This window comes from Epinephelus fuscoguttatus, linkage group LG20 (genome assembly GCF_011397635.1).
Source record: "Epinephelus fuscoguttatus linkage group LG20, E.fuscoguttatus.final_Chr_v1".
In the NCBI taxonomy this organism is placed as follows: domain Eukaryota; kingdom Metazoa; phylum Chordata; class Actinopteri; order Perciformes; family Serranidae; genus Epinephelus; species Epinephelus fuscoguttatus.
The window spans coordinates 16604293-16616716 of record NC_064771.1 but is presented as its reverse complement, the minus strand read 5'-3'; the positions used below and the strand labels follow the sequence as shown (position 1 = coordinate 16616716).

The 12424-nt window shown below is 41.3% G+C and overlaps 2 protein-coding genes across 4 annotated transcripts; one reads left to right on the top strand and one right to left on the bottom strand.

Annotated features, from left to right (window-relative positions):
- Nucleotides 1–69: 69 nt before the first annotated feature.
- zgc:112496 (uncharacterized protein LOC541336 homolog) lies at nt 70–4075 on the bottom strand. 3 transcript variants are annotated; one of them, XM_049563834.1, is made up of 6 exons: nt 4000–4075; nt 3185–3334; nt 1601–1694; nt 1282–1441; nt 883–1035; nt 70–343 (listed from the first exon to the last, which is right to left on the bottom strand). In XM_049563834.1, the coding sequence occupies exons 2-6, from the start codon at nt 3307–3309 to the stop codon at nt 162–164; spliced, it is 714 nt and encodes a 237-aa protein (XP_049419791.1). In that variant the 5' UTR covers nt 3310–3334; nt 4000–4075; the 3' UTR covers nt 70–161. The 3 variants fall into 3 exon arrangements, with proteins under 3 accessions (XP_049419791.1, XP_049419789.1, XP_049419790.1); XM_049563832.1 differs by lacking the exon at nt 4000–4075 and adding an exon at nt 3424–3568; XM_049563833.1 differs by lacking the exon at nt 4000–4075 and adding an exon at nt 3465–3550.
- On the top strand, nt 3592–12182 carry wdr24 (WD repeat domain 24). Its single transcript, XM_049563831.1, has 11 exons — nt 3592–3637; nt 5036–5114; nt 5393–5877; nt 6178–6355; nt 6510–7182; nt 8714–8826; nt 8909–9036; nt 9131–9235; nt 9361–9698; nt 10540–10724; nt 11481–12182. Exons 3-11 carry the CDS (start codon nt 5397–5399, stop codon nt 11647–11649), a joined length of 2370 nt encoding a protein of 789 aa, XP_049419788.1. The 5' UTR covers nt 3592–3637; nt 5036–5114; nt 5393–5396; the 3' UTR covers nt 11650–12182.
- The last annotated feature ends 242 nt before the right edge of the window (nt 12183–12424 follow it).

Here is a 12424-nt window from a genome sequence, read left to right as displayed (position 1 = left end):
AGATATGACCATGGGCTCTGAGTGTGATGGCCATTTTTTCAATGTTTGTAGACATTTTATAGACCATAATTTGATATAAAGGCTTTATTATTCTGGGAAAATACAAAAAACAGACAAACATTTAAGCAAATTTAATCTAAAAGAATACCGTGCAATCGCTTTTATCTCGTTTTAAGCTTTTTCGTTGGTCTCTGGTCTGCGTCAGTGTCCGAGCACTTCTCCACCACACTGCTGGCCTTCACATCAACATCCCTCAGAAGTGGGAGCTGCTGCTGTTTGGCTGTGGTCGACGCCCACAGACACAGCTCCAGCCTGTGGGGCGTCCAGTCCCGCTGGGGATCCACTGTGGACGAGAGGGGAGGCCAGGCATCAGAATCAAAATACAGTGCATGTGGCTTTTTTTGGACAGTGATCAACAGAAAAAGATCGTCCAATATCAGAGTGAGATAAAATAATTTAAAGTATAAAATGCAAAATAAATTACATTTCTAAATAAGCCACTCTGAATTTCTTTGATTCAGTGTTGAGCAATAAAAGGACAGAAAATCTTCCACTTTTTAAAGGCAGTGTAAAAGTCTGAATACATTTTTTTAAACGGGAGAATAAAAGTTACAGTGCAAAATATGACTGAATATTCCCAGATTTAGTGGAATGAAAGGCGGAGGCGAACAGAAAAGTTTTAAGTCTTGATTTAAAAGAACTGAGAGTTTCTGAGTTTGTTTCAGATACATGGTGTATAGAAACTGAAGGCTGCTTCTCCGTGTTTTGTTTTGACCCTGGAGACAGCAAGCAAAGGCTTAATAAACTAGTATTTTATTTAGCAGTGTATCATATTTGTGTACAGATGCACTTACCACCCTTGTGCCCCTGTCATCTGCTCACCTTTGTTTAGTTTCCCAGTGCACTCGACCATCTTGCCCAGGTAGAGAGTGTAGTGCTTGGCTGTGTACTGGATGGGCTTCAGTCCCGGTACACTCTCCATGGCTTCATCTGACATGAATGCAGCCTGTTCTGGAGCTCCCGCCGCCAACACAGCTGGAACAAAATGGACAGTCAGCCCCAAGCCAAGCCGATTGCAGCCATGAGGTGAATACAAACTATATAAACAGAGAGCGGGGAGTCCCAGCCGCTCAATCCTACAGCAGCGTGCGCTTGGTGAGAAGGCTTTCGCTTTGTGCTTTCAGAGGATCACAGCGACGTTTCATCAATATGAATTCTTAAGCTTTTATCTATTTGCTAAAAGCAGGTTCGATAAAGCAGAAACAGAGATGCTGTGCTAACCTGAAGCGGTGGCTGGACCAACTCCTTTCAAGGAGCTGAGCTCGGCGATGGCTGCCTGCACATCAGGCAGGAGGCTGAAGGCCTTTCTGGAACATTTCTCCACGGTGTCCTCACTGTTGGACGCCACCAGCTGCTGCAGCCTCGGCCTGAACTTCCCTCTCTGCAGAAAAGCACACGGGGCCGATCAAGGACACAGCTGATGAACTGTTAGTCTGTTAGTGACTCTTCATACTTATACTGAATGTTAGAGGGAGTGTTTTGTTGTGGGTGTGTTCAAGTTCCTTGCATTTTAATGATTTAATGTCTAGAGTCCACTTACAGTGAGCTTCCACTCCATGAGTTTCACCAACTCTGACTGGGTGACATGTTTGTCAGGTCGACTTGAAATGAGTGTAGGCAGCTCCTCTTGGTACCTGACCACAGGGACACACAGGTTAGGATTAGTTACATTTAGGTCAACTACACTCATTCATACAACACATTTCATATGCAGGGATAAACATAGATATACTTTGTTGTATCTTCAGTCTTGAAAAAGCTGTAAGCCTGGTGTAAAAGCACGTCATGATTGGGGATTGAATGATATACGATTTAATAGCAGATCACCATAAAAAACACACAATAAGTTGATTGTGGTGAATTTCCATTATCGGGATCATTGTGACTACGTTGTCCAGCAGCACCCAAAGAAAATACAGGGCAACCAACAAGAAAAAAAGGCTCTGCAAAAACAGGCTGCACACACACCAACCTTGACAAACATAACATATCTTAAACAAAAATATGATGGCATTTCAAATAGCTGAAGAGCCTGGTTAAGATTATTTGTTTTTAATTCACTAAAAAAAAAGGTGTGTCCCATCTGTGATGCATCCAGTGATTCCAGTATGTTTTTGTGCCAGAGAGCTTTAATCGAACTTTGAGGATTATTGGTATAATATCGTGAATCGTAACTATTTTTGCCAGAAAAATCGTGACATGAAGTTTCCATATCGTCCAGTGCTTAGTGAAGATATTTGATGAAACGATCATGACTCAAGGCCCACTTACTTGCTTCTTCTAGATATTTTAACTAGACTTTTCAGCTTTATCACATGTGGAGTTTTTTTTTTTTCAGTTTTCATAGAGTAAACACTTCCTGGACAAGAAGATACTAATTTGAATACGGCAACTTAAATTCTGACTGTAACTGCATGGTTATGCTTTATACCAATAGATCCTGTAAACATGCTTGTGGGGCAAACAGTGTTTGTTTCAATGAAATTAAAATCCATTTAAATTAATTGACAAGAATTAACATCATATTATGGCATATTATTTTGGTGAAATTACACTTTTTAAAATTCATACGTTCAAGCTAGAGTGCAAAAAATGTGTGATGTCAGAGGGCATAACGTCTGGAGCTGCTCCAAAGATAATGAATTGGGAAAGGGGTTCACAAAATCAGGCTCCCATTCATTGTCTATGGTCCAGACTTTATACACCCAGACATCAGAAGTTTTGAGACTTCCTCCTCTGGTCTCTGGCTTTCAGAGAAAGTAACTCATATTCACAAATACAGACTGACCTTTCCCAGGCCATGAAAATAACATATTGAAATTCTTAATGCAGGTGGTGTTCCCCTTAAAGCAAACATGGATGAGAGGTGCTGTAATGAAATCACACCGCTACTGAGCTGAAATATCGAGACATCCATTTCCATGACAACCGAGTGAAGTGTACCTTAAGTTGGTACTGTACCGTTGTTTTGTGAAACTGCTATTTCCACGTTCAAGAACAGCTGTCCCCACTAAGATCAAGACATGCATTTTAAGTGGCTTGAAGAAAAATTAATTATACATCATACTGAAAGCCAGCATGTTAAACAGATTTAATAGACAGTGTGATTTTGTGAAGGATTTACCATTTCTCGAGGTTCAGCAGCTTCCCAGGTTTCTTGGCTTTGGACCTTGCCTCCACTACATCCCAGTATTTCCCATACACACTCCTCCATGTGGCTGGATCCTCACAGGCAAACAGAGCACTCATGGCAGCAGAGAGCTCACACCATCACCTGCAGACACAAACATAACCCAGAAGTCAGTTTGTTAAACCTCTATTCTACAGCACTATGACATTAAACATGTTTTATTATTATCAAACCTTAAACTGCTTCGCTTTGACACAACAAATGCTGCGTTCACCTTCGTTTGAAGGTCACCTAATCAATTAAACAAATCAGAAAATAGTGCAGTAAACTCCTGAAGGATCTGTACCAGCGTGACGAGTCTTCCGTTATGACACACGAAAATCCCGCGAGACGACAGCGCGAAATACAACTTCCGGTGCCGCAAGCTGTGAACAACAGTTTCAGAAGGTTTGTCTCCTGAAATACTCTGTTATGACTTTAAATAGACACTGCTACCCAATGCAATACATCATTTTGATATTTCTCTAATTGTGCGACATACTTGTAGAACTTGTTTCATGCTCGTTTGGTCTTGCTTGGACGAAAAGTGCTCGGTAGCTAGGTTAGCCTGTTAGCATTAGCCTCACATTCCAGTTATGTTTATGGTGGTAGTGCACTTTGCTATGAGTTTAGCTATTTGGAGACAGCACGCCCGCAGACAAGTGAGCACCGTGAAGGCGCTGACGGATATACATAGCGAAGTGAACCATAACCAAAGCAGCAAACCAGGGTGTATTATTAGGTAGTGCATGGTGGTGTTAGTAGCTTACTGTACATGTTATTTGGGTGAGTAGCTTCTCTCACACTGTCGGCATGTGCTCGGTTTGTGTTTCACCGCATCATCATCATACCTTCACTCTTAGCATACAAGAGTCAGTAATCAGTCACCAGCGCGATGCAGAAGGTGAATAACACGTATGAATCCTCAGCTATCATTGGGTTAGACAGAATGGACATTTGACAGTATTTACAATGTAAAATAATGATCTGTTTGAGATTATAACACTAAAGCGTCAAGGTTATTATGGTACCCTATGATAACGAGATGCTTACATAAAAATTAGTGTTAGCTTCCATATTTTTGTGATTAAAGTGTACAAAACAGATCATTTTGTAAGAGATCTTTTTAAATTTTGTTTGTGATAGACGTCAAATATCTGTCCTAATTGTAAACCCAGGAAATATGCAATGGAAGAAGAAGTACACAGATCATTTATTAAGTAAAAGTAGACACACCGCAGTCTTAAAATACTCTGTTACAGGTGAAAGTCCTGAATTATAAAAGTTACTTCAGTAAAAGTACACAAGTATTATCAGCAAAATTTACTTTTTAGTATTTGCAGGATGTCTCCTTTCACAGTGTTTCATTGTTATAGAATATCAATCTGTTTTCATCACTAAGGTGTAAGAGCATTTTAATGTGTAGTCCTTTAATGTGGAGCCAGTTCTAGATACTTTGTGTACTTCTGGGTACCTTAATAGTATAGTGCTGCATCATATCATATAACTATGTCGCATCATGTTTTTAAATGTTAAAAGTAACTTTTACTGTCAAAGAAATGTACTGGAGTAAAACGTATAATATTTCCCAGTGAATTTAATTTAAGTGAAATAAAAGTATAAAGTTGCATAAAATAGCAATACTGAATTATGTTACAGGTACCTCAAACTTAAACAGTAGCACAGTACTTATAGTAATAAGTAATATACTTAGTTACATTCTACCACTGTTACATGCTCTGTGTGTGTGTGTGTGTGTGTGTGTGTGTGTGTGTGTGTGTTGTTCACATACTAATCTCTCTGTAGTAAGCTGGCTCTCATGGGAGCACATGAAGAGGACACTGTGCAGCTGCAGACAGTGACGAGGCCAGTGGTTCTTCAACAAGTAAGCACTGCAGCTGTTACATTGTCGAAAATGTAAAACACACGTAAATATTATGAATACTGCCACCTCTCCTGCCCCCTACACCAAGCACTGTGTAAATGTAACTTACAGTGCCACCTTCTGGTGGATTTTTTTAACTGTCTTGTAAACACTAAGCATGTTGCTCATATTTATTTTGAAGCGGTGCTGTAAAAGTAAATTAATCTGTGGTTCTCTTGATGCATCTTGTCACTGTTATTGTTTCTGAGCTCAAATGAAATCTCTGTTGTCTGCTCCAGGAACATGGAGAAGATGTCACGGGTTACCACAGCCCTTGGCAGCAGTTCCATCAGTGGTCAAACTATGTTCTGCCACCTGGACGCTCCTGCCAACGCCATCAGCGTGTGCCGTGACGCCACGCAGGTGGTGGTAGCAGGCCGCAACATCTTCAAGATCTACGCGCTGGAGGAGGAGCAGTTTGTGGAGAAGCTGAATCTACGTGTCGGCCGTAAACCCTCTCTAAATTTCAGCTGTGCGGATGTGATGTGGCACCAGATGGAGGAGAACCTGCTGGCCACGGCGGCCACCAATGGGGCGGTGGTCACGTGGAACCTGGGGAAACCCTCTCGTAACAAACAGGACCAGCTTTTTACTGAGCACAAACGTACTGTCAACAAGGTGTGCTTCCACCCCACAGAGGTTTACATGCTGCTAAGTGGCTCGCAGGATGGCTTCATGAAGTGCTTCGACCTGCGCAAAAAGGAGTCGGTCAGCACTTTCTCAGGTAAAATATTTTGTAATACTCATCAGGTTATTTATTGCCATTAAAGGGGGACACCACCTAAATTATGAATTTTAATGTGTTATTTCTTTGCATGGCCAAGGAAAGTTCAATCAATATTGAACTGTATTTGTGAACATGAGCTGCTTTTCCTCAAAGCCACAGAGTGTTTATTTTCTTTTTCATACCCACGTGATCTTTATTCTATTGTGGTGTCACTGATAGAAATTGGGAAACAAACTATTCTGTGGTTTTCATTGCTTAATATCGTGGTTGCTTTCCTCCCTTCTCTCTTTCTTCCAGGTCAGTCAGAGAGTGTAAGAGATGTCCAGTTCAGCATGAAGGATTATTTCACGTTTGCTGCATCCTTTGAGAATGGTAATGTCCAGCTGTGGGACATCAGGCGGCCGGACCGCTACGAGCGAATGTTCACTGCCCATACTGGCCCTGTGTTCTGCTGTGACTGGCACCCTGATGACAGGTAGAAGGAAGTGACTCTGTGACATAAACCAACTGAGAAATTGGGGTTTTTATTTCTAAAGGTGTCGTGGGTCAGACTGTATGTCACCGGCAATTAGTAGTAGGAATTTACTTTGTTGTTCGTTAATAGCTTTCTCCCTTTATTTCCATTTCAGGGGATGGCTGGCCACTGGGGGCAGGGACAAGATGGTGAAAGTGTGGGACATGACCACAAACCGGGCCAAGGAGATCTACTGTGTCCAGACAATTGCCTCAGTGGCGCGGGTCAAGTGGCGGCCTGAGAGGAAGTTTCATTTAGCCACCTGTTCCATGATGGTGGACCACAACATCTACGTGTGGGATGTCCGCAGACCTTTCATTCCCTTCGCCACATTTGAGGAACACAAGGACGTGACCACTGGTATTGTGTGGCGCCACCAGCACGACCCTCATTTTCTGCTCTCTGGCTCCAAGGACAGCACCCTTTACCAGCACATGTTCAAGGACGCCACCCGTCCCGTGGATAAGGCCAACCCCGAGGGTCTGTGCTTCGGACTGTTCGGCGACTTGGCCTTTGCAGCCAAAGAGAGTCTGATCAGCAGTGATGCCAACAGAAAGCCTTACCCTGGGGGCGATCGCCGCTACCCCATCTTTTTCTTCAAGAAGCCCGACCCGACAGAGCAGTTTGCGCATGTGTCCAGCGCCCTCAGCGTCTTTGAGACAGACTTGGACAGCAACCGTATGGACTGGTTTGTCAAGACAGCACAACTCTACCTCCTCTGTGGGAAGCCGTTTGCTGAGCTGTGTGATCACAACGCCAAGGTCGCCCGGGAGCTCAAAAGACCGCAGGTCAGACAGATCAATACAGGAACAAATCTGGACTTAGTGCTATTTTGGTTTGTTTCAAATAATCCATTTAGGTTTTGGTGTTGCCAATTTAAATTGACCTTGATAGATTACGATTTATAATGATTGATTGACGTGTTACTCAAAAGCAGTGATACTTTTTCCATTACTAGTTACTTTTTTAAAGAAAAAACAAACAAAAACATATTAAATTACTCTTTTGGAAAAGTAAGTAACTGCATTAGGGCTGCAACTAACAATTATTTATAATGATTTATGAGTCTACTGGCTACTTTTTGATTAATCATTTGGTCTAAAAATGTCAGCAAATCATAAAAAAAATGTCCATCACAAGTTCCCAAAGCCTGTAGTGAAGTCTGTAAATGTAGAGCCTTGTCCAACCAAAAGTCCTGACCATATTTGGTACTTTCATGGAACAGTAACAAAATCAGAAAATATCCACGTTTGAGAAGCTGGAACCAGTGAGTTTTTTTCCCATCTTAGCCAACAAAATTAATTAAACCAAAGCATCTAGGTAGCTGTAGTGTATGCCAAATAACTGCAACATCACCAGTTCGATACCAGGGGACTTTTGTAACATGTCATTCCATCCTCTCTCATCTCTCCCTGTTTCATCTCTACTTCATGACTGTCAAACTGTCCAAAAAAGGCGAAAATGCCCCCCCAGAAATCGTACAATTTTTTTTCACTTAAACGCTAAATCATTTATCAAACTTGTAGCTGATTTTAGTTTTTCCATTACCTAAGCCATTCATCAACTATCACTTCACTTCTTAACTGCTTGTTACTGTACATTTGCACTAGACTGTTTGTGGTATTTGGATTAACCGAGGCAATAAACTCATAGATTTAAAACACATTATCATTATAAATAGTGCAAGAAATTGCAGAAACGCTATATCTTAAGGTTATATAATTATGATAGAGTCTGCAGTATTTGAGACTCCAGGTCATAGTCAGTTTTTGTTGGTTCATTCGTAAACATTTTACTTATTTTCTATATTTTAACTTTTGCGGAATTTTCACTGTTATTTGATAGTGAGACATGGTCTGTGTAATCATTAATATTAGCAGACTGGAAGTAACAAACAGTAACATCCCATTAGATCTGTACCTAGGCCTGCAACTAATTTTCATTGTTGATTAATCTGTTGATTATTTTCTTGATTAATTGATTAGCAGTTTGGTCTCTAAAATGTCAAAAAAAAGTGAAAAGAGTAGATCAGGTTTCCCCACAACCCAAGATTACATCCTTAGATGTCTTGTAAATCACATTTAAGAAGCTGGAATCAGAATCAATTCCTTTTTAATTTAAAAAATACTTAACAACTAATTGATTAATCATTGGAGCTCTATTTGTAACTGTAATCTAATACTGAAATTGTAGCTGTGCTGCACTTTAGGAAAAAGTAATGTGGTTGCAGTAACCTGTCACTTTGTAATATATAAATTTCAACAGTAATTGTGTTCGGCATGTGTTTTTAACAACCTGTCTTTTGTCTTCAATACAAAGGTTTCCACAACATGGACCATGTTGAGAATCATGTTCTCTGACCCAGCAAACCTCACAACGCCCGGTCTAAACCACAGCCTCAGTAAACTGGGCACTTTGCCTTTAATGAACAGGTAAATTGTGTTTTTAGTGTTTCATTACAAAAACAGCTATGCTGCCAGTCATCATCTAATGCTGATGCACATTATGTTTCAGTTTCAACATGAAGGAAATGAGTTCAGGGATGGGCACAGAGAGCAGGCTGGAGCGCAGTAAAGGTGAGAGCAGGCAGGACAACATTCACTTGGAGCCTGGAAACTCGCACATCAGCAATAATAATGAAGGTGAGAGCGGCCATTAAGAAGCTTATCTGTTTGTCCTCGTGTTCTCCGTGTTTTAATCAAGACTAAACAAGCCAGTCTTTTAATTTCCCTTCAGAAAACGAGGAGACAGAGGGCAGCGAGGGCCAGGCGGAGTATATGTTCGGCGATGCTGAGTTAGATGACGATGACCTCTACTCTGTGGAGCACGACAACCAAACAGGTCAGTCTCAGTCCTATCTCTGAGGAAACTAAAGACTCGCTGACGTCAGCGACTGCTATTTATAGCTGCCTCCATACTCAGCGCTCTGTTGTCTAATATTATCTCTGCTCCTTTTGTCACAACAGAAGAGCAGGAGTACACGCTGCCCCAGGAGGCCTTCCAGCTGCGCCATGAGATCATGGATAACCCGTCTGCTCCGGAGCACCTTCAGCAGGACAAGGCCGACTCCCCGCACGTCAGCGGCAACGAGGCAGAAGTCACTTGTCTGACACCCATCGAGTCCTTCTCGCTCATCTCCATTTCCCAGCCGCTGTTCAGCCCACATCTGCCTGCCAGCTTCTTCTGTCCCATTGTGAGGGAGATGCTGAGCTACTACGCTGAGCAGGGCGACGTGCAGATGGCTGTGTCTGTGCTCATCGTCCTGGGCGACCGGATCCGTAAAGAGATTGATGACCTCACTCAGGTCAGCTAAAGATCAGTGTCTCTAGAAGTGTATTAAAATATTTCATGGACAAGAACAGTGTTTCCCTTTTTCCTTCTCGACTGAGTAAACGGATGACCTCAGTGACATATTTTAAGAATATTTCATATTCTATTCAATGCATAACAATAACAGCACGGAACAACTGATAAGCTGCACAATAAACCCAAACAGTTACCGTAACAACTGCAGGAAGTTTGTGTAAAACAAGATTTGGATGGATTTTGAGCAGATCATTTTCTGTGAATGCTGCATCAGAGTTGAGTTTTTGTGATATTTCTTTAAAATTATTTTTAACAATAACTCATACTAACTAGGCTTCTTTCTCCTTGACATTTGCCCATTATTCTGCTAGCTCTTTGATTTTTTTTAACTGCATACTTTAATGATGCAGGACGAGGCTGTTTAGCAGAAAGTTTCGGCTCTGTCAGTATATCTTGTGTTCAGGTCTTTTATATCTTGAATAGTTATCTAAACTTAAAAAAATACAATTTCATTTGGGTTCCTTCACAGAAGTGGCTGACATGCTGATAAAGACCTACTGTATATATATATATTTTTTAAAGTTTTTTTACACCCTTAAAAATCAAGACGGCTTCACAACCCTCATGACGTTTTGGCGACCCCTAGTGGGGGTTAGGGCCCCCAGGTTGGAAACCAGTGGGCTAGGACATAATTTTTTTTTATCAAAGTTTGGAGATTGTTTAGACCTTATGTACGACTCTAAGTTTTAAATACTTTACGTGTTCACTACTAAAAAACTGATTTACGACGTTGCAGTTTGTAAGACCTAAACCCTAAACGAGTTATGTTTCCATTCCAGGAGCACTGGTACATGTCCTACATCGACCTGCTGCAGCGATTCGAGCTGTGGAACGTGTCCAATGAGGTCATCAAGTTGAGCACGTGCAGCGCCATCACCTGCTTGAACCAGACGTCTACGACGCTCCACATCAACTGCAGCAACTGCAAGCGGCCAATGAGCAACAAGGGCTGGATTTGTGACAGGTACGAATCGCCGTTTCATTTTAGATTTTAGAATTTAGTGTACTTACCATAAGGTGGTTTGTACACAAAGACAATGCATTCACTTGACAAATAAAATTCTGCTCTTTTTCACGGAATTTATGAGATTATTATCGCTTTAATAAAAAAACAAAAACAGGCAGTTTTGAGTGAACGCATTATGGATCTGTAGGTCTTTCTGTTGCAGGTAAAATTTTGTACAAACCCTGCTCCTTGTGCTTCAATAATGTAATTTTATTTTATTAAACTCTATCTAATTTAGTTGAAATTAGTAGTTTAAAACAGCTAATATCTAATAATGATGCAAAGATTGATCCCACTGTCATGTCTGTACACTAATTATGGTGCTACAGCTAGCAGCTGGCTAGCTTAACTTAGCATAAAGGATGAAAATGGGTGATAACAGCTAGCCTGGCTCTGTCCAGAGGTGACAAAATACACCTTCTAGCAACTCTAAAGCTCAATAATTGATATGATATATCTTGTGTTTTTAATCTGTACAAAAAATGCAGTGGAAAAAAATAAAAATTTTGGCATATATGGGGAATTGGGTATCAGATTATTCCTTTGTGATCAGTAACTTTCTGGAGTCTCCACAGGAACAAACTGTCAGTACCATTATCCAGAGTTTTTTGCTTCCTCTGTAATCTTAAATGCAACATCTCCACAGCACCCTGAGTGTTTATTTAATCCTGCCATGAGCCGAGCTCTAATAACCGCACTTCGTCCCTCCTCCAGGTGCCACCAGTGTGCCAGCGTGTGCGCAGTGTGCCACCATGTGGTGAAGGGACTGTTTGTGTGGTGTCAGGGCTGCAGCCATGGCGGACATCTGGAACACATCATGAACTGGCTCAAGAGCAGCGCCCACTGCCCTGCTGGCTGCGGCCACCTGTGTGAGTACACCTGAGCACATCACAAGCACTGTTCACACAGCTGGTGCTCTGTGGGAGTGGGAACTGGTCCTCACAACGGCCTGGATCACACACACCACAGACAGACGGGATGTCTGTTTTCCTCCGTGTGGGCCTGGAGTCTTTTGTCACTGTGGAAAGGACGGTTTTGTGTGTGTTTGTTTGAAGTGAGATAAGTCACAAGTCTGATATAAAGGAGGATGGGGGTTATATGTGCTCTCCTGGACAGCCTTTAAGAGCAAACATTCACATTTTAACGGTTGAATTTGTACATAAACAGATGCTACATTAGCTATCAAAGAATATAACAATATTTTTGTGAATTCACACTCGCAGCATTTTACATGGTTTTTAAACACCTCAGTGAAACCCTGAAGGCTGTACAGGAACATCTGTATGTTCATCTTAAGTGTATTGTTAATGTTTGTACATAATGCTATATCTTATTTTGAAGGACTGTAGATAATGTTAAATTAATTTATATGAGAAATAGCTCTCTATTAAAACGATACATTAAAGCAATACACTTGAAATTGTCTTGGACTAGTGAAGTCTGTTTTGTTGACTACATTTAAAGGGACAGTTCACCCCCAAATCAAAAACACATATTTTTCCTCTTACCTGTAGTGCTATTAATCAGCCTAGATTATTTTGGTGTGAGTTGCCGAGTGTTAGAGATATCAGCTGTAGAGACATCTGCCCTCTCTTGAATAAAATGCAACTAGATGGCACTCAGCTTGTGGTGCTCAAAGTGCCAAAAAACACATTTGG